Raw genomic sequence first — 21170 nt, forward strand, 5'->3', positions numbered from 1 at the left:
GATGGGAGGACACTAGTGGTCCAATGGGGTGATGTGGGTGGGAGGACACTAGTGGTCCCTTGGGGTGGTGTGGGTGGGAGGACACTAGTGGTCCCATATTTAAACACATCCACACAGTACACACACAGACACACACACACACTCTGGTGAATTGTTAGGAAATTGTGGTCCTGATAAGGTAGGAAAACATGTACACACACACAAACACACAGACTCACCAAGCCAGTAGTGTGTGAGATAATGCAAAATCCAGTCAACACAGGCAGGCAGTGTGTCTGCAGAATAGCAATAGAGGCGGAGCAGAGCCCTTCCCCTTTCTCACCTCATCTCTCTCTGTTTCTCACTCCCCTGCTTTTTGCATTATCCACTGTCAAATCCTCTTCATCACGCTCATTTTCATCAAGCTGAATCTTTCTCTTTCTTTCCCTCTGCATCCCCCTTTCCTCTCTCCTCCCAGCTTTCAGCTTTCCTCTCTGAGATTGTCTGCATCCCCCTTTCCTCTCTCCTCCCAGCTTACAGCTTTCCTCTGTGAGATTGTCTGCATCCCCCTTTCCTCTCTCCTCCCAGCTTTCAGCTTTCCTCTGTGAGATTGTCTGCATCCCCCTTTCCTCTCTCCTCCCAGCTTTCAGCTTTCCTCTCTGAGATTGTCTGCATCCCCCTTTCCTCTCTCCTCCCAGCTTACAGCTTTCCTCTGTGAGATTGTGTCTGCATCCCCCTTTCCTCTCTCCTCCCAGCTTTCAGCTTTCCTCTGTGAGATTGTCTGCATCCCCCTTTCCTCTCTCCTCCCAGCTTTCAGCTTTCCTCTGTGAGATTGTCTGCATCCCCCTTTCCTCTCTCCTCCCAGCTTACAGCTTTCCTCTGTGAGATTGTCTGCATCCCCCTTTCCTCTCTCCTCCCAGCTTTCAGCTTTCCTCTGTGAGATTGTCTGCATCCCCCTTTCCTCTCTCCTCCCAGCTTACAGCTTTCCTCTGTGAGATTGTGTCTGCTTCCTTCCTGTTCCGTAAGCAACAGTGTGATCCCCTCTCCACACGAGACAAAGAGACGGAGAGAGGGGAAAAGAGGGGGAGTAACAGAATGAATAGAATGACAAGATGGCTGTGAAAGAGAGATATTAACAGAAAGATAGAAAGGGATATAGAGAGAGAGAGAGACAGAGAGATAGATAGATTAATGTAAACCCAGGGGTGTCAGTGTTGCCATACAGACAAAGGTAGCGCCGTAGTGCATGTGGTCTCTCTCACGCATACACACACTCTCGCACACACACACACACACTCGCACACCGACATTACAACTGCGTAGGAGTCAGACAGAAGAGGAATGCCACTGGCTTGCACACGGAGTAGCCTCACATTCATAACTTAACAACAACAGGCGCACAAGACACACACATGCACGCACACACACGTACACACACTCAATCAATCGCAGACACAGACTCTTTGTGTGACTGTAAACATGGGGCTCGTCATGGGGACCTTTTCCATGCAGAGCAATAAGCAGGATCGGACCTATCGGAAAGGTAAGACCTCCATCGTTTATTCTCAGAGTGGGAGACTGATTCAGTTTACTGTGTGTTACAGGGTTAGTACTGTATGTCTGTGTGTGGGAGACTGTTATATACGCTGAGTGAACAAAACATTATGAACACCTGCTCTTTCTGTGACATAGACTGACCAGGTGAATCCAGGTGAAAGCTATGATCCCTTATTGATGTCACTTGTTAAATCCACTTCAATCAGTGTGGATGAAGGGGAGGAGACAGGTTAAAGAAGGATGTTTAAGCATTGAGACATGGATTGTGTATGTGTGCCATTCAGAGGGTGAATGGGCAAGACAAAAGATTGAAATGCCTTTGAATTGGGTATGGTAGTTGGTGCCAGGCACACAGGGTTGTGTCAAGAACTGCAAAGCTGCTGTTTTTTCCCTGCTCAACAGTTGCCTGTGTGTATCAAGAATGGTCCACCACTAAAAGGACATCCAGCCAACTTGACACAACTGTGGGAAGCAATGAAGTCAACATGGACCAGCATCCCTGTGGAACGCGTTCAGCACCTTGTAGAGTCCATGACCGCATGAGTTGAGTCTATTCTGAGGGTGAAAAGGGGATGAAACTCCATATTAGGAAGGTGTTCTTAATGTTTTGTACATTCAGTGTATGTAAAGGCTAAATTATGCACATATGTGTCTGCATGTACTGCATATGGACTAGCATCCATTAGTGTCAGTGTCAATGCATGATTTATCAGTTTATGCATATGTGATTACATTTACATGTAGAATACAGTCTGTGAGTGAATATGATTACTTGTAGGCTGCAGTCTGTGAGTGAATATGATTACTTGTAGGCTGCAGTCTGTGAGTGAATATGATTACTTGTAGGCTGCAGTCTGTGAGTGAATATGATTACTTGTAGGCTGCAGTCTGTGAGTGAATATGATTACTTGTAGGCTGCAGTCTGTGAGTGAATATGATTACTTGTAGGCTGCAGTCTGTGAGTGAATATGATTACTTGTAGACTACAGTCTGTGAGTGAATATGATTACTTGTAGACTACAGTCTGTGAGTGAATATGATTACTTGTAGGCTGCAGTCTGTGAGTGAATATGATTACTTGTAGACTACAGTCTGTGAGTGAATATGATTACTTGTAGACTACAGTCTGTGAGTGAATATGATTACTTGTAGGCTGCAGTCTGTGAGTGAATATGATTACTTGTAGGCTGCAGTCTGTGAGTGAATATGATTACTTGTAGACTACAGTCTGTGAGTGAATATGATTACTTGTAGACTACAGTCTGTGAGTGAATATGATTACTTGTAGACTACAGTCTGTGAGTGAATATGATTACTTGTAGGCTGCAGTCTGTGAGTGAATATGATTACTTGTAGACTTGTAGGCTGCAGTCTGTGAGTGAATATGATTACTTGTAGACTTGTAGGCTGCAGTCTGTGAGTGAATATGATTACTTGTAAACAAATGTATATTGGACACCAGAGCAGAGCAAAGTCACAGGGAGGATAACCAACTTGGTTTCAGCACTAGCACTACTAGCACTATACCATAGAGTCAACTTCTCCTGTTTTCTGTACACATTGTGTGTATCCGTGTGTGTGTGTGCGCGCGCGTGCGTGCGTGTGTGTGTGTGTGTGCGCGCGTGCGCGCGTGCGTGTGTGTGTGTGTGCGTGTGCGTGCGTGTGCGTGTGTGTGCGTACGTGCGCGTGTGTGTGAGTGTGTACGTGTGTGTGCGTGTGCGTGTGTAGACAGCACACTGCTAAGGTAAATAGAGAGGGTTAGGATAATGTCTATAAAAGGTGATGGTATTCACTAGCCTCCACGTCTCTGCTTCTGCTCATTAAAACAAAACCTGCGTTCTGTCTGCCAGTGTCTTACAAGGACAGGAAATTGTGTTTGTGTGTGTGTGTGTGTGTGTGTGTGTGTGTGTCTGTCTGTTGGTCTTAAGGGGCATCTTTCTAGCCCCTTATGTTGTGTTCAGGTAATCACTGTAATCCGTCAGCCATTGGCTGTGGCGTGTCTGCTGACTACAGATTGTCACTCACCATTGGACACAGAACTTGAAAGCATAGGACTCCCATACATAGAGCTAAAAATACTAAACCAACAGAAACGGGTTTTACAGGAGCATTATCCATTACTATAAACTGTTCATCCACGATCTATTCCTGTATTTAATCAGGACATGCTGGATCTGGTACAATTTGAACAGAATTACAATAGCAGAAAGCAGAGCTACAAGCTCCTAAGAAAAAGAATATGTGATAAAAACAAGGTGTATCCCTGCAGAAGCTTCAACCTCCAGGATCTAGCTCAACAGAGGCAGGGGCTGCGTCCCAAGGCACACTATTTATATATAGTGCTCTATTTCTGTTCACCAGAGCCCCATATTTATTAGTGCACTATGTAGAGAATAGGGTGCCATTTGAGATGTACTCAGGGACAAGCAGGAACCGCCAGGGCTTTGGGGAGCCTTCAGTCCCTCTGCTGGCCATCTGACAGGTTGGAACCGGGACTTACACATAGAGGACCCACACTGAGAGGAACTATATATCTAGATCACAACACCACCACCCACATACACAACCCCAGCCCAACCAATCAACACCCTCCCAAGTCAACCGTGCCCACACCCCATGTAGGCCCCCTCAGATCAGACCTATGCCCCTCTTGCCCATCCCATGCACCCCACCCCAGCAAAGAGGGCCTCAACATGGAAGTCACACATATGCCCAGGCCATGAGCAGGCAAACAGTCCCAACCCCCACTCTTAAACTATCCCAAGCCAATGGCATGTACCAGATACTCAGCAGGCTCTGCTCACACTTACTGGTCTGAGGCCAAACCACATGACCAACAACATTGGACACTTTATGGAACACAAAGCATTCACTATCTCATCCTGGAATATCCAAGTCCTGAGGTCATCTGCCTTTGGCCTAAAGGGCAGGAACCTGGACTTCATCAAAGAAATACAGACATTGTCATCCTACAAGAAACCTGGTATAGAGGAAAAGGACCCACTGGTTGCCCTTTAGGTTACAGAGAGCTGGTAGTCCCATCCACCAAACTACCAGGTGTGAAACAGGGAAGGGACTCAGGGGTTATGCTAATTTGGTATAGACCTAACTCATTCCATTAAATTAATCAAAACAGGAACATTTGACACATGGCTAGAAATTCTAAAGGAAATGATCTTAACAGAGAAAAAGTATTCCTGTGTGCTACCTATATCCCCCCCACTTTCATGAAGACAGCTTCTCCATCCTGGAGGGGGAAGTCAATCATTTCCAGGCCCAGGGACATGTACTAGTCTGTTGTGACCTAAATGCCAGAACTGGACAAGAACCTGACACGCGCAGCACACAGGGGGACAAACACCTACCTGGAGGTGACAGCATTCCCTCCCCCATATGCCCCCCTCGGCACAACTATGACAACATAACCAACAAAAACGGTCACAAGTCCTGCAGCCCTGTCAGGCGCTGGGTATGTACCTGGTCAATGTTAGGCTTCGAGGAGAGTCCTATGGTAGGTACACCTATAGTTCATCTCTTGGCAGTAGTACTGTAGACTACTTTATCACTGACCTCTACCCAGAGTCTCTCAGAGCGTTCACAGTCAGCCCACTGACACCCCTATCAGACCACAGCAAAATCACAGTCTACTTGAACAGAGCAATACTCAATCATGAGGCATCAAAGCCAAAGGAACTGAGTAATATTAAGAAATGCTAGAGATGGAAGGAATGTAGTTTGGAAACCTACCAAAAAACAGAAGAGAAGAGGTTAACAGAGGTAGAGGGAGGAGGTTAACAGAGGTAGAGGGAGGAGGTTAACAGAGGTAGAGGGAGGAGGTTAACAGAGGTAGAGGGAGGAGGTTAACAGAGGTAGAGGGAGGAGGTTAACAGAGGTAGAGGGAGGAGGTTAACAGAGGTAGAGGGAGGAGGTTAACAGAGGTAGAGAGAGGAGGTTAACAGAGGTAGAGAGAGGAGGTTAACAGAGGTAGAGGGAGGAGGTTAACAGAGGTAGAGAGAGGAGGTTAACAGAGGTAGAGGGAGGAGGTTAACAGAGGTAGAGAGAGGAGGTTAACAGAGGTAGAGAGAGGAGGTTAACAGAGGTAGAGAGAGGAGGTTAACAGAGGTAGAGAGAGGAGGTTAACAGAGGTAGGTAGATGAGGTAGACAGAGGAGGTTAACAGAGGTAGAGGGAGGAGGTTAACAGAGGTAGAGGGAGGAGGTTAACAGAGGTAGAGGGAGGAGGTTAACAGAGGTAGACAGAGGAGGTTAACAGAGGTAGATGTAGGGAGAGGAGGTTAACAGAGGTAGATGTAGGGAGAGGAGGTTAACAGAGGTAGATGTAGAGAGAGGAGGTTAACAGAGGTAGATGTAGGGAGAGGAAGTTAACAGAGGTAGACGTAGAGAGAGGAGGTTCACAGAGGTAGACAGAGGAGATAACAGAGGTAGTTGTAGGGAGAGGTGGTTAACAGAGGTAGTTGTAGGGAGAGGAGGTTAACAGAGGTAGATGTAGGGAGAGGAGGTTAACAGAGGTAGACGTAGAGAGAGGAGGTTCACAGAGGTAGACAGAGGAGATAACAGAGGTAGTTGTAGGGAGAGGAGGTTAACAGAGGTAGATGTAGGAAAAGGAGGTTAACAGAGGTAGACAGAGGAGATAACAGAGGTAGTTGTAGGGAGAGGTGGTTAACAGAGGTAGATGTAGGGAGAGGAGATTAAGAGGTAGATGTAGAGAGAGGAGATTAACAGAGGTAGACAGAGGAGGTTAACAGAGGTAGATGTAGAGAGAGGAGGTTAACAGAGGTAGACAGAGGAGATAACAGAGGTAGTTGTAGGGAGAGGTGGTTAACAGAGGTAGATATAGGGAGAGGAGATTAAGAGGTAGATGTAGGGAGAGAAGGTTAAGAGGTAGATGTAGGGAGAGGAGGTTAACAGAGGTAGATGTAGGAAGATGGAGGTTAACAGAGCTAGATGTAGAGAGAGGAGGTTAACAGAGGTAGACAGAGGAGATAACAGAGGTAGTTGTAGGGAGAGGTGGTTAACAGAGGTAGATGTAGGGAGAGGAGGTTAACAGAGGTAGATGTAGGGAGAGGAGATTAAGAGGTAGATGTAGGGAGAGGTGGTTAACAGAGGTAGATGTAGGGAGATGTGGTTAACAGAGGTAGATGTAGGGAGAGGAGGTTCACAGAGGTAGATGTAGGGAGAGGAGATTAAGAGGTAGATGTAGGGAGATGTGGTTAACAGAGGTAGATGTAGGGAGAGTGGTTAAGATGTAGATGTAGGGAGAGGAGGTTAACAGAGGTAGATGTAGGGAGAGAAGGTTAACAGGTAGATGTAGGGAGATGTGGTTAACAGAGGTAGATGTAGGAGAGGAGATTAAGAGGTAGATGTAGGGAGAGGTGGTTAACATAGGTAGATGTAGGGAGATGTGGTTAACAGAGGTAGATGTAGGGAGAGGAGGTTCACAGAGGTAGATGTAGGGAGAGGAGATTAAGAGGTAGATGTAGGGAGATGTGGTTAACAGAGGTAGATGTAGGGAGAGGAGATTAAGAGGTAGATGTAGGGAGAGGAGGTTAACAGAGGTAGATGTAGGGAGAGGTGGTTAACAGAGGTAGATGTAGGGAGAGGTGGTTAACAGAGGTAGACAGAGGAGGTTAACAGAGGTAGATGTAGGGAGAGGTGGTTAACAGAGGTAGATGTAGGGAGAGGTGGTTAACAGAGGTAGATGTAGGGAGGAGATTAAGAGGTAGATGTAGGGAGAGGAGGTTAACAGAGGTAGATGTGTAGGGAGAGGAGGTTAACAGAGGTAGATGTAGAGAGAGGAGATTAACTGAGGTAGACAGAGGAGCAGAGGTAGATGTAGGGAGAGGAGGTTAACAGAGGTAGAGGGGAGGAGGTTAACAGAGGTAGAGGGAGGAGGTTAACAGAGGTAGAGGGAGGAGGTTAACAGAGGTAGAGAGAGGAGGTTAACAGAGGTAGAGAGAGGAGGGTTAACAGAGGTAGATGTAGGGAGAGGGTTCACAGAGGTAGATGTAGGGAGAGGAGATTAAGAGGTAGATGTAGGGAGATGTGGTTAACAGAGGTAGATGTAGGGAGATGTGGTTAACAGAGGTAGATGTAGGGAGAGGAGGTTCACAGAGGTAGATGTAGGGAGAGGAGGTTCACAGAGGTATATGTAGGGAGAGGAGATTAAGAGGTAGATGTAGGGAGATGTGGTTAACAGAGGTAGATGTAGGGAGAGGAGATTAAGAGGTAGATGTAGGGAGAGGAGGTTAACAGAGGTAGATGTAGGGAGAGGTGGTTAACAGAGGTAGATGTAGGGAGAGGTGGTTAATAGAGGTAGACAGAGGAGGTTAACAGAGGTAGATGTAGGGAGAGGAGGTTAACAGAGGTAGATATAGGGAGAGAAGGTTAAAAGAGGTAGATGTAGGAAGAGGAGGTTAACAAAGGTAGATGTAGAGAGAGGAGGTTAACAGAGGTAGACATAGAGAGGGAGGTTCACAGAGGTAGACAGAGGAGATAACAGAGGTAGTTGTAGGGAGAGGAGGTTAACAGAGGTAGATGTAGGGAGAGAAGGTTAACAGAGGTAGTTGTAGGGAGAGGAGGTTAACAGAGGTAGATGTAGGAAAAGGAGGTTAACAGAGGTAGATGTAGAGAGAGGAGGTTAACAGAGGTAGACAGAGGAGGTTAACAGAGGTAGATGTAGGGAGAGGAGGTTAACAGAGGTAGATGTAGGGAGAGGAGGTTAACAGAGGTAGATGTAGGGAGAGGAGGTTAACAGAGGTAGATGTAGGGAGAGGAGGTTAACAGAGGTAGATGTAGGAAGAGGAGGTTAACAGAGGTAGATGTAGAGAGAGGAGATTAACAGAGGTAGACAGAGGAGGTTAACAGAGGTAGATGTAGGGAGAGGAGGTTAACAGGGGTAGAGGGAGGAGGTTAACAGAGGTAGAGGGAGGAGGTTAACAGAGGTAGAGGGAGGAGGTTAACAGAGGTAGAGGGAGGAGGTTAACAGAGGTAGATGTAGAGAGAGGAGGTTAACAGAGGTAGATGTAGGGAGAGGAGGTTAACAGAGGTAGATGTAGGGAGAGGAGGTTAACAGAGGTAGATGTAGGGAGAGGAGGTTAACAGAGGTAGATGTAGGGAGAGGAGGTTAACAGAGGTATATGTAGGGAGAGGAGATTAAGAGGTAGATGTAGGGAGATGTGGTTAACAGAGGTAGATGTAGGGAGAGGAGGTTAACAGAGGTAGATGTAGGGAGAGGTGGTTAACAGAGGTAGATGTAGGGAGAGGTGGTTAACAGAGGTAGACAGAGGAGGTTAACAGAGGTAGATGTAGGGAGAGGTGGTTAACAGAGGTAGATGTAGGGAGAGGTGGTTAACAGAGGTAGATGTAGGGAGAGGGGATTAAGAGGTAGATGTAGGGAGAGGAGATTAACAGAGGTAGACAGAGGAGATTAAGAGGTAGATGTAGGGAGAGGTAGTTAACAGAGGTAGATGTAGGGAGAGGAGGTTAACAGAGGTAGACATAGAGAGAGGAGGTTCACAGAGGTAGACAGAGGAGATAACAGAGGTAGTTGTAGGGAGAGGAGGTTAACAGAGGTAGACATAGAGAGAGGAGGTTCACAGAGGTAGACAGAGGAGATAACAGAGGTAGTTGTAGGGAGAGGTGGTTAACAGAGGTAGATGTAGGGAGAGGAGATTAACAGAGGTAGATGTAGGGAGAGGAGGTTAACAGAGGTAGATGTAGGGAGAGGAGATTAACAGAGGTAGACGTAGAGAGAGGAGGTTCACAGAGGTAGACAGAGGAGATAACAGAGGTAGTTGTAGGGAGAGGTGGTTAACAGAGGTCGATGTAGGGAGAGGAGATTAAGAGGTAGATGTAGAGAGAGGAGGTTAACAGAGGTAGATGTAGGAAGAGGAGGTTAACAGAGCTAGATGTAGAGAGAGGAGGTAAACAGAGGTAGACAGAGGAGATAACAGAGGTAGTTGTAGGGAGAGGTGGTTAACAGAGGTAGTTGTAGGGAGAGGAGGTTAACAGAGGTAGATGTAGGGAGAGGAGGTTAACAGAGGTAGACGTAGAGAGAGGAGGTTCACAGAGGTAGACAGAGGAGATAACAGAGGTAGTTGTAGGGAGAGGTGGTTAACAGAGGTAGATGTAGGGAGAGGAGGTTAACAGAGGTAGATGTAGAGAGAGGAGATTAACAGAGGTAGACAGAGGAGGTTAACAGAGGTAGATGTAGGGAGAGGAGGTTAACAGAGGTAGATGTAGGGAGAGGAGGTTAACAGAGGTAGATGTAGGGAGAGGAGATTAAGAGATAGATGTAGGGAGATGTGGTTAACAGAGGTAGATGTAGGGAGAGGAGATTAAGAGGTAGATGTAGGGAGAGGAGGTTAACAGAGGTAGATGTAGGGAGAGGAGGTTAACAGAGGTAGATGTAGGGAGAGGAGATTAAGAGGTAGTTGTAGGGAGAGGTGGTTAACAGAGGTCGATGTAGGGAGAGGAGATTAAGAGGTAGATGTAGAGAGAGGAGATTAACAGAGGTAGACAGAGGAGGTTAACAGAGGTAGATGTAGGGAGAGGAGGTTAACAGAGGTAGATGTAGGGAGAGGAGGTTAACAGAGGTAGATGTAGGGAGAGAAGGTTAACAGAGGTAGATGTAGAGAGAGGAGATTAACAGAGGTAGACAGAGGAGGTTAACAGAGGTAGATGTAGGGAGAGGAGGTTAACAGGGGTAGAGGGAGGAGGTTAACAGAGGTAGAGGGAGGAGGTTAACAGAGGTAGAGGGAGGAGGTTAACAGAGGTAGATGTAGGGAGAGGAGGTTAACAGAGGTAGAGGGAGGAGGTTAACAGAGGTAGAGGGAGGAGGTTAACAGAGGTAGAGGGAGGAGGTTAACAGAGGTAGAGAGAGGAGGTTAACAGAGGTAGATGTAGGGAGAGGAGGTTAACAGAGGTAGATGTAGGGAGAGGAGGTTAACAGAGGTAGATGTAGGGAGATGAGGTTAACAGAGGTAGATGTAGGGAGAGGAGGTTAACAGAGGTAGATGTAGGGAGAGGAGGTTAACAGAGGTAGATGTAGAGAGAGGAGGTTAACAGAGGTAGATGTAGGGAGAGGAGATTAACAGAGGTAGACGTAGAGAGAGGAGGTTCACAGAGGTAGACAGAGGAGATAACAGAGGTAGTTGTAGGGAGAGGTGGTTAACAGAGGTAGATGTAGGGAGAGGAGATTAACAGAGGTAGACGTAGAGAGAGGAGGTTCACAGAGGTAGACAGAGGAGATAACAGAGGTAGTTGTAGGGAGAGGTGGTTAACAGAGGTCGATGTAGGGAGAGGAGATTAAGAGGTAGATGTAGAGAGAGGAGATTAACAGAGGTAGACAGAGGAGGTTAACAGAGGTAGATGTAGGGAGAGGAGGTTAACAGAGGTAGATGTAGGGAGAGGAGGTTAACAGAGGTAGATGTAGGGAGAGGAGGTTAACAGAGGTAGATGTAGGGAGAGGAGGTTAACAGAGGTAGATGTAGGAGAGGTGGTTAACAGAGGTAGATGTAGGGAGAGGAGATTAAGAGGTAGATGTAGGGAGAGGAGATTAACAGAGGTAGACAGAGGAGATTAAGAGGTAGATGTAGGGAGAGGTAGTTAACAGAGGTAGATGTAGGGAGAGGAGGTTAACAGAGGTAGATGTAGAGAGAGGAGATTAACAGAGGTAGATGTAGGGAGAGGAGGTTAACAGAGGTAGATGTAGGGAGAGGAGGTTAACAGAGGTAGAGGGAGGAGGTTAACAGAGGTAGAGAGAGGAGGTTAACAGAGGTAGATGTAGGGAGAGGAGGTTAACAGAGGTAGATGTAGGGAGAGGAGGTTAACAGAGGTAGATGTAGGAGAGAAGGTTAACAGAGGTAGATGTAGAGAGAGGAGGTTAACAGAGGTAGATGTAGGGAGAGGAGGTTAACAGAGGTAGATGTAGGGAGAGGAGGTTAACAGAGGTAGATGTAGGGAGAGGAGGTTAACAGAGGTAGATGTAGGGAGAGGAGGTTAACAGAGGTAGATGTAGGGAGAGGAGGTTAACAGAGGTAGATGTAGGGAGAGGAGGTTAACAGAGGTAGATGTAGGGAGAGGAGGTTAACAGAGGTAGATGTAGGGAGAGGAGGTTAACAGAGGTAGATGTAGGGAGAGGAGGTTAACAGAGGTAGATGTAGGGAGAGGAGGTTAACAGAGGTAGATGTAGGGAGAGGAGGTTAACAGAGGTAGATGTAGAGATAGGAGGTTAACAGAGGTAGATGTAGGGAGAGGTGGTTAACAGAGGTAGATGTAGAGAGAGGAGGTTAACAGAGGTAGATGTAGGGAGAGGAGGTTAACAGAGGTAGATGTAGAGAGAGGAGGTTAACAGAGGTAGATGTAGGGAGAGGAGGTTAACAGAGGTAGATGTAGAGATAGGAGGTTAACAGAGGTAGATGTAGGGAGAGGAGGTTAACAGAGGTAGATGTAGAGAGAGGAGGTTAACAGAGGTAGACGTAGAGAGAGGAGGTTAACAGAGGTAGATGTAGGGAGAGGAGGTTAACAGAGGTAGATGTAGAGAGAGGTGGTTAACAGAGGTAGATGTAGGGAGAGGAGGTTAACAGAGGTAGATGTAGAGATAGGAGGTTAACAGAGGTAGATGTAGGGAGAGAAGGTTAACAGAGGTCTCTTGAAAGGTTTTGATCTTAGTCAGTAAAGCATGAGGTCCTAGCTCTGGGAATAATAACAGATGGCTTCTTCTGAAGAGCCTCAGGGAACATGATGCAGTGATCTTCTGTCACCTCACAACACACTACTTCCAATAGGAATGATTCCGCGTAACAACAAAAACATAGCAACAAGAAACCCATCACTAATCTCCCCCCTGTCTCTCTCTCAATTCAATTCAAGGGGCTTTATTGACATGGGAAACATAAGTTAACATTGCCAAAGCAAGTGAAATAGATAAAAACAGAAGTGAAATAAACAATACAAAATTAACAGTAAATATTACACTGACAAAAGTTCCAAAAGAATAAAGACATTTCATATATATATATATATATATATATATATATATATATATATACACAGTTTTGTAACAATGTACAAATAGTTAAAGTAAAAAGGGAAAATAAATATGCATAAATATGGGTTGTATTTACAATGGTGTTTGTTCTTCACTGGTTGTCCTTTTCTTGTGACAACAGGTCACACATCTTGCTGCTGTGATGGCACACTGTGGTATTTCACCCAGTAGATATGGGAGTTTTATCAAAACGGGATTTGTTTTCGATTCTTTGTGGATCTGTGTTATCTGAGGGAAATATGTATCTCTAATATGGTCATACATTTGGCAGGAGGTTATGAAGTGCAGCTCAGTTTCCACCTCATTTTGTGGGCAGTGTGCACATAGCCTGTCTTCTCTTGAGAGCCATGTCTGCCTACGGCGGCTTTTCTCAATAGCAAGGCTATGCTCACTGAGTCTATACGTAGTCAAAGCTTTCCTTAAGTTTGGGTCAGTCACAGTGGCCAGGTATTCTGCTCTCTGTTTAGGGCCAAATAGCTTTCTAGTTTGCTCTCTCTGTCAAACTATTTCTCTTCCCTGTTCTCTCACACCACTTCTCACTCTATATGCAATCTTCCTCTATCTGTCGTTATCAGGTCTGATAGGGCCATCCACACTGCATGCTACACTAAGCTCATCGCTGGCTTTGAAACATGTGTTGGGCTAATCTTGTTCTGTGAGTGTGGGGCTATCTAGTCTAGGTTAGTGTGTGTGTATAGTGAGTGTGTCTTTGGGTTAATATCTCCCTCAGCCACAGGCTAAAGAGGATACATCAGCAGCATTAGAAGAGCACATCTCCCATCCTCTCCTCTCCGCTCCTCTTCTCTCTGTGCCTCTCCTCTCTGCTCCTCTCCTCTCCGCACCGCTCTGCTCCTCTCTGCTCCTCTCCTCTCTGCTCCTCTCTGCGCCTCTCCTCTCTGCTCCTCTCCTCTCCGCACCCTTCTGCTCCTCTCTGCTCCTCTCCGCTCCTCTCTGCTCCCCTCCGCTCCTCTCCTCTTCGCTCCGCTCCTCTTCTCTCCTCTCCGCTCTTCTCCGCTGCTCTCTGCTCTTCTCCGCTCCCCTCCTCTCCTCTTCGCTCCTCTTCTCTTCTCTCCTCTCCGCTCCTCTCTTCTCTGCTCCTCTCCTCTTCTCTCCTCTCCGCTCTTCTCCGCTCCTCTCTGCTCTTCTCCGCTCCTCTCTGCTCTTCTCCGCTCCTCTCTGCTCTTCTCCGCTCCTCTCTGCTCTTCTCCGCTCCTCTCTGCTCTTTTCCGCTCCTCTCCTCTGCTCTTCTCCGCTCCTCTCCTCTGCTCTTCTCCGCTCCTCTCCTCTCTGCTCTTCTCTGCTCCGCTCCTCTCTGCTTTTCTCCGCTCCGCTCCTCTGTGCTCCTCTCCGCTCCTCTTCTCTCCTCTCTGCTCCTCTCCGCTCTTCTCCGCTCCGCTCCTCTCTGCTCCTCTCCGCTCCGCTCCTCTTCTCTCCTCTCCGCTCCTCTCTGCTCCTCTCCTCTGTTCCTCTTCTCTCCTCTCTGCTCTTCTCCGCTCCTCTCTGCTCCTCTCCTCTCCGCTCTGCTCCTCTCTGCGCCTCTCCTCTCTGCTCCTCTCCTCTCCACACCGCTCTGCTCCTCTCCGCTCTGCTCCTCTCTGCGCCTCTCCTCTCTGCTCCTCTCCTCTCCGCACCTCTCTGCTCCTCTCTGCTCCCCTCCGCTCCTCTCTGCTCCCCTCCTCTCCTCTTCGCTCCGCTCCTCTTCTCTCCTCTCCGCTCTTCTCCGCTGCTCTCTGCTCTTCTCCGCTCCCCTCCTCTCCTCTTCGCTCCTCTTCTCTTCTCTCCTCTCCGCTCCTCTCCACTCCTCTCCTCTCTGCTCCTCTCCTCTTCTCTCCTCTCCGCTCCTCTCTGCTCTTCTCCGCTCCTCTCCTCTGCTCTTCTCCGCTCCTCTCCTCTCTGCTCTTCTCCGCTCCTCTCCTCTCTGCTCTTCTCCGCTCCTCTCCGCTCCTCTCTGCTCTTCTCTGCTCCGCTCCTCTCTGCTTTTCTCCGCTCCGCTCCTCTCTGCTCCTCTCCGCTCTTCTCCGCTCCGCTCCTCTCTGCTCCTCTCCGCTCCGCTCCTCTTCTCTCCTCTCCGCTCCTCTTCTCTCCGCTCCTCTCCGCTCCGCTCCTCTCCGCTCCTCTCCGCTCCGCTCCTCTCCTCTCTGCTCCTCTCCGCTCCTCTCCTCTCTGCTCCTCTCCGCTCCTCTCCTCTCCACTCCGCTCATCTTCTCTCCTCTCCGCTCTTCTCCGCTCCGCTCCACTCCTCTCCTCTCCTCACCGCTCCTCTCCGCTCCTCTCCTCTCTGCTCCTATCCTCTCCTCTCCTCACCGCTCCTCTCCTCTCCTCTCCACTCCGCTCATCTCCGCTCTTCTCCTCTCCTCACCGCTCCGCTCCTCTCCTCTCTTCTCCGCTCCTCTCTGCTCCTCCAGCTTCATCAGTAACCCCCATCATACCCTCACATCAACAGACACCACAAGGATCAGTTAGAACTGCCAAAGAGCTTTATTAGTCACATGGCTCCATCCAGGGGTGATAATCCACTGCCCACAGCACTGTGTTAGAACTGCCAAAGAGCTTTATTAGTCACATGGCTCCATCCCGGCGTGATAATCCACTGCCCACAGCACTGTGTTAGAACTGCCAAAGAGCTTTATTAGTCACATGGCTCCACCCAGTGGTGGTAATCCACTGCCCACAGCACTGTGTTAGAACTGCCAAAGAGCTTTATTAGTCACATGGCTCCACCCAGTGGTGATAATCCACTGCCCACAGCACTGTGTATGTGAGTGTGCTGCTGTGTGTGCATGCAAGCGCATGTTTTTCTGTGCATGTGTGTATTCACGTGTGCGCATGCATTTTCCGCTGTCTGTGTACCGTATTTTCACTGAACAAAAATATCAATGCAGCATGTAAAGTGTTGGTCCCATGTTTCATGAGCTGAAATAAAAGATCCCAGAAATGTTCCAAACGCACAAAAAGCAGATTTGTTTACATCCATGTTTTTGAGCATTTATCCTTTGCTAAAATAATCCACCCACCTGACGGGTGTGGCATATCAAGAAGCTGATTAAGCAGCATGATCATTACACAGGTGCACCTTATTCTGGGGGAAATAACAGTTTTGTCACACAACACAATGCCACAGATGTCTCAAGTTTTGAGGGAGCGTGCAATTGGCATGCTGACTGCAGGAATGTCCACCAGAGAATTGAAAGTTAATTTCTCTACCATAAGCCACCTCCAATGTCATTTTTGAGAACTGTGCAGTACGTTCCAACTGGCCTCACAACCGCAGGCCACGTGTATGGTGTTGTGTGGCCGAGTGGTTTGCGGATGTCAATGTTTTGAACAGAGTGCCCCATGGTGGCGGTGGGGTTATGGTATGGGCAGGCATAAGCTACAGACAATCAAATCAAATCAAATGTATTTATATAGCCCTTCGTACATCAGCAGATATCTCAAAGTGCTGTACAGAAACCCAGCCTAAAACCCCAAACAGCAAGCAATGCAGGTGTAGAAGCACGGTGGCTAGGAAAAACTCCCCAGAAAGGCCAAAACCTAGGAAGAAACCTAGAGAGGAACCAGGCTATGTGGGGTGGCCAGTCCTCTTCTGGCTGTGCCGGGTGGAGATTATAACAGAACATGGCCAAGATGTTAAAATGTTCATAAATGACCAGCATGGTCAAATAATAACAGTTGAAACTGGAGCAGCAGCACGGCCAGGTGGACTGGGGACAGCAAGGAGTCATCATGTCAGGTAGTCCTGGGGCATGGTCCTAGGGCTCAGGTCCTCCGAGAGAGTGAAAGAAAGAGAGAATTAGAGAGAGCATAACGAATAATGAACACAATTGAATTTCATCAATGGCAATTTGAATGCACAGAGATACCGTGACGAGATCCCGAGGCCCATTGTCGTGCCATTCATCCACTGCCATCATCTCATGTTTCAGCATGATAACGGACAGTCCCATGACGCAAGGATCTGTACACAATTCCTAGAAGCTGAAAATGTCCCAGTTCTTCCATGGCATGCATACTCACCAGACATCTCACCCATGGAGCATGTTTGGGATGCTCTGGATCGACAGCGTGTTCCAGCCCCGCTAATATACAGCAATTCTGCACAGCCATTGAAGAGGAGTGGGACAACATTCCACAAGCCACAGTCACACCAGATAATGACTGGTTTTCTGATCCACTCCCCTACCTTTTTGTTCAGGTATCTGTGACCAACAGATGTATATCTGTATTCCCAGTCATGTGAAATCCATAGATTAGGGCCTAACAAATGTATTTCAAAGGACTGATTTCCTTATTTAAACTGTAACTCAGTAAAATCTTTTAAATGATTGCATGTTGGTCCTGGTCTGTCCCTGGATGGGAGACCAGATGCTGCTGGAAGTGGTGTTGGAGGTCCAGTAGGAGGCACTCTTTCCTCTGGTCTAAAAATACCCCAATGCCCCAGGGCAGTGATTGGGGACACTACCCTGTGTAGGGTGCCGTCTTTCGGATGGGACGTTAAACGGGTGTCCTGACTCTCTGAGGTCACTAGCAATCCCATGGCACTTATCGTAAGAGTAGGGGTGTTAACCCCGGTGTCCTGATAAATTCCTAATCATCCTAATCATCCCCAGTTTACAATTGACTCATTCATCCCCCTCCTCTCCCCTGTAACTATTCCCCAGGTCGTTGCTGTAAATGAGAACGTGTTCTCAGTCAACTTACCTGGTAAAATAACGAATAAAAAAATAAATTAATGTTGTGTATATATTTTTGTTCAGTATAAATTGCTTGATGTGTGTGGTTTGCTGAGTTGTAGACAAGCATAAGTTCACTATCCTCCACAGAGTTTCCAGTCTTTTTTCATTTCATATCCAATCCCTGAGGAGCCTGAGTGAGTCATGTGAGAAGCCTATTCAGTCATGTGAAAGGCGCCCTGATTAAAGCTGGTGTGCTGAAACGCGTTGGTGTTTAATGGTAAAGAAACACTTTCTATTCAAATCTCATTGGAGAGGGGCTGAATATGTCTGACCGCCAGGAATGTAGCTGAGGAGATTAGGGACATTCAAACATCCTAAATCTCCAGACAGAATTACTAAGAAGAGTGTAATCAAGGCTGTATTCATTCCGTCAATTCTGTTGAAAGACATGTCTTCTGTCACCGCAAATGTTTCTCTCGGCCTGTGTGCACCTACTTTCTAAACCTTCATTCATAGGCTAGGTTGTAGCAACCTTCATGATGGGGATAGGGAAAATGCTAGTATCATGTAGTAGTCTAAACCTATCAATGTTACATTGAACTGGGTGAATGGAATATGAATGACAGTCATCCACTATGCTGACATTTTGTCAGGCCATGCTGACAAAAACAATTATCATCTTCCCTTATCTTAAACGGCACCGGCCGACCATAGATTTACTGTCAAAACTGCTTACATCCCTGCTCCCACTCCCACAGTACTCCCAACCTATAAACTAATCAGAAGAAGAATCTGTTCTGAACCGAGCACCCAGTCTGTCAAAGACAGCACCAGGAGCAGAGACATCACATCAACCCAGTCTGTCAAAGACAGCACCAGGAGCAGAGACATCACATCAACCCAGTCTGTCAAAGACAGCACCAGGAGCAGAGACATCACATCAACCCAGTCTGTCACAGACAGCACCAGGAGCAGAGACATCACATCAACCCAGTCTGTCACAGACAGCACCAGGAGCAGAGACATCACATCAACCCAGTCTGTCACAGACAACACCAGGAGCAGAGACATCACATCAACCCAGTCTGTCAAAGACAGCACCAGGAGCAGAGACATCACATCAACCCAGTCTGTCACAGACAACACCAGGAGCAGAGACATCACATCAACCCAGTCTGTCAAAGACAGCACCAGGAGCACGGACATCACATCAACCCAGTCTGTCAAAGACAGCACCAGGAGCAGAGACATCACATCAACCCAGTCTGTCAAAGACAGCACCAGGAGCAGAGACATCACATTAACTAAGTCTGTCACAGATAACACCAGGAGCAGAGACATCACATCAACCCAGTCTGTCACAGACAGCACCAGGAGCAGAGACATCACATCAACCCAGTCTGTCACAGACAGCACCAGGAGCAGAGACATCACATCAACCCAGTCTGACACAGACAGCACCAGGAGCAGAGACATCATCACATCAACCCAGTCTGACACAGACAGCACCAGGAGCAGAGACATCACATCAACCCAGTCTGTCACAGACAGCACCAGGAGCAGAGACATCACATCAACCCAGTCTGTCACAGACAGCACCAGGAGCAGAGACATCACATCAACCCAGTCTGTCACAGACAGCACCAGGAGCAGAGACATCACATCAACCCAGTCTGTCACAGACAGCACCAGGAGCAGAGACATCACATCAACCCAGTCTGTCACAGACAGCACCAGGAGCAGAGACATCACATCAACCCAGTCTGTCACAGACAGCACCAGGAGCAGAGACATCACATCAACCCAGTCTGTCACAGACAACACCAGGAGCAGAGACATCACATCAACCCAGTCTGTCACAGACAACACCAGGAGCAGAGACATCACATCAACCCAGTCTGTCAAAGACAGCACCAGGAGCACGGACATCACATCAACCCAGTCTGTCACAGACAACACCAGGAGCAGAGACAAACCATTTCCAGTATGATGAGAATAATAGCAAGGCGTGTCAGAGAGTTTGGCAGGTCTATTCCCTCTGTCACCTTCTCTGTCTCAGTCTGAGTGTTGGTGACCCATCAATAGGACTGGGATCCTGAATCATCTGAAGGAAGGTTCATCGTTAATACTGTGTACTGATATAGATAACCCAGTGAGCAAAATGTGTCAAAAAGATGGCTTTGAAAATATGTTTTAGTTGTGTCTTGTGCTCATTGGGAAAGCAAGGTCTGAGATGGGTCTGAGACAGAGATATACAGCTATGCAGCAAGACTGTGGAGGATGTGAAATTGGTATTCTGAAGAGACATATTCATGACTCAAGGCTTGTGAAGTCTATCCTGATAAATACCGGATGTCTGAGGAATTTTTAAGACGGTGAAGGAAAGGATTTGATGCAGAATAAATATGACGTGTGAATGTTTCTAATATCTACACAGATGGAGATCCATATCTGAGGACTGTGGAGGAAAGGAATGGACATTCATGTGCAATTGATTTTGTGAAGAGATATGTTTATATCTCAAGGCTCACAAAGTCTATCTTGATAAAGATACACTACATGACCAAAACTATGTGGACATATGCTCGTCGAACATCTCATTCCAGAATCATGGGGATTAATATGGAGTTGGTCCCCACTTTGCTGCTATAACAACCTCCCATCTTCTGGGAAAACTTTCCACTAGATGTTGGAACATTGCTGTGGGAATTTGCCACCATTAGTGAGGTCGGGCACTGATGTTGGACGATTAGGTCTGGCTCGCAGTCGGTGTTCCAATTCATCGCAAAGGTGTTAGATGGGGTTGAGATCAGGGCTCTGTGCAGGCCAGTCATGTTCTTCCACACCGATGTCAACAAATAATTTCTGTATGGACCTCACTTTGTGCACGGGGGCATTGTCATGCTGAACTAGGAAAGGGCCTTCCCCAAACTGAAGCATAGAATTGTCTAGAATGTCATTGAATTCTCTAGCATTAAGAGTTCCCTTCACTGGAACTAGGGGGCCAAGCCCGAACCATGAAAAAAAAACGAAGACCATTATTCTTCCTCCACCAAACTTTACAGTTGGCACTATGCATTGGGGCAGATAGCGTTCTCCTGGCATCCGCCAATCCCAGATTCATTCCCCAAACTGCCAGATGGTGAAGCGTACATCATTACTCCAGAGAACACGTTTCCACTGCTCCAGAATCCAATTGCGGCGAGCTTTACACCACACCAGCTGACAGTTGGCATTGCGCATGGTAATCTTAGGCTTGTGTGTTGTTGCTCGACCATGGAAACCCATTTCATGAAGCTCCCGACAAACAGTTCTTGTGCTGACGTTGCTTCCAGAGATAGTTTGGAACTCGGTAGTGAGTGTTGCATCCGAGGACAGATATTTTTTTACGCACTTCAGCACTCGGCAGTCCCGTTCTGTGAGCTTGTGTGGCCTACCACTTCACGGCTGAGCCGTTATTACTCCTAGATGTTTCCAATTCACAATAACGGCACTTATAGTTGACCTGGGCAGCTCTAGCAGGGCAGAAATTTGACAAACTGACTTGTTGGAAAAGTGGCATCCCATGACGGTGCCACGTTGAAAGTCACTGACCTCTTCAGTTAGGCCATTCTACTGCCAATGTTTGTCTATGGAGATTGCATGGCTGTGTGCTTGATTTTATACATCTGTCAGCAATGGGTGTGGCTGAAATAGCCGAATCCACTAATTTGAAGGGGTGTCCACATACCTCTGTCTACACTATGCGTTTCCAGAGTTTTTAGGAACTGCCTGTGAGCGAAAGAGAGGCATAATATTTTGTCTAAGGAGACATGTGTGTCTGAAGTCTGAGTTGCTTTTCAAAGGCTATTTGGTCTGACTGACTTCTTCATTGTCATCAAGATGTCCC

At 47.4% G+C, this 21170-nt stretch overlaps 1 protein-coding gene and 1 long non-coding RNA gene across 3 annotated transcripts in view; both read left to right on the forward strand.

Annotated features, from left to right (window-relative positions):
* The first annotated feature begins 385 nt into the window (after positions 1-385).
* Positions 386-21170, forward strand: part of LOC118374632 (Kv channel-interacting protein 1-like) — a 58848-nt gene continuing 38063 nt past the window's right edge. The window contains exon 1 of one of the 2 annotated variants that reach the window (XM_052488211.1): positions 386-1522. Coding sequence is in view for 1 of the 2 variants with exons in the window: in XM_052488212.1 (XP_052344172.1) it covers positions 1459-1522 (64 nt within the window). In the remaining variant the exon portion in view is untranslated. The remainder of the gene's footprint in view (positions 1523-21170) is intronic. The other variant, XM_052488212.1, reaches the window with a different exon arrangement.
* Positions 8070-10703, forward strand: LOC127913977 (uncharacterized). Its single transcript, XR_008087484.1, has 3 exons — positions 8070-8104; positions 9420-9448; positions 10585-10703. It is a non-coding gene; the product is annotated as an uncharacterized LOC127913977 (long non-coding RNA).

This window comes from Oncorhynchus keta, chromosome 30 (assembly GCF_023373465.1).
Source record: "Oncorhynchus keta strain PuntledgeMale-10-30-2019 chromosome 30, Oket_V2, whole genome shotgun sequence".
Classification (NCBI taxonomy): Eukaryota; Metazoa; Chordata; class Actinopteri; order Salmoniformes; family Salmonidae; genus Oncorhynchus; species Oncorhynchus keta.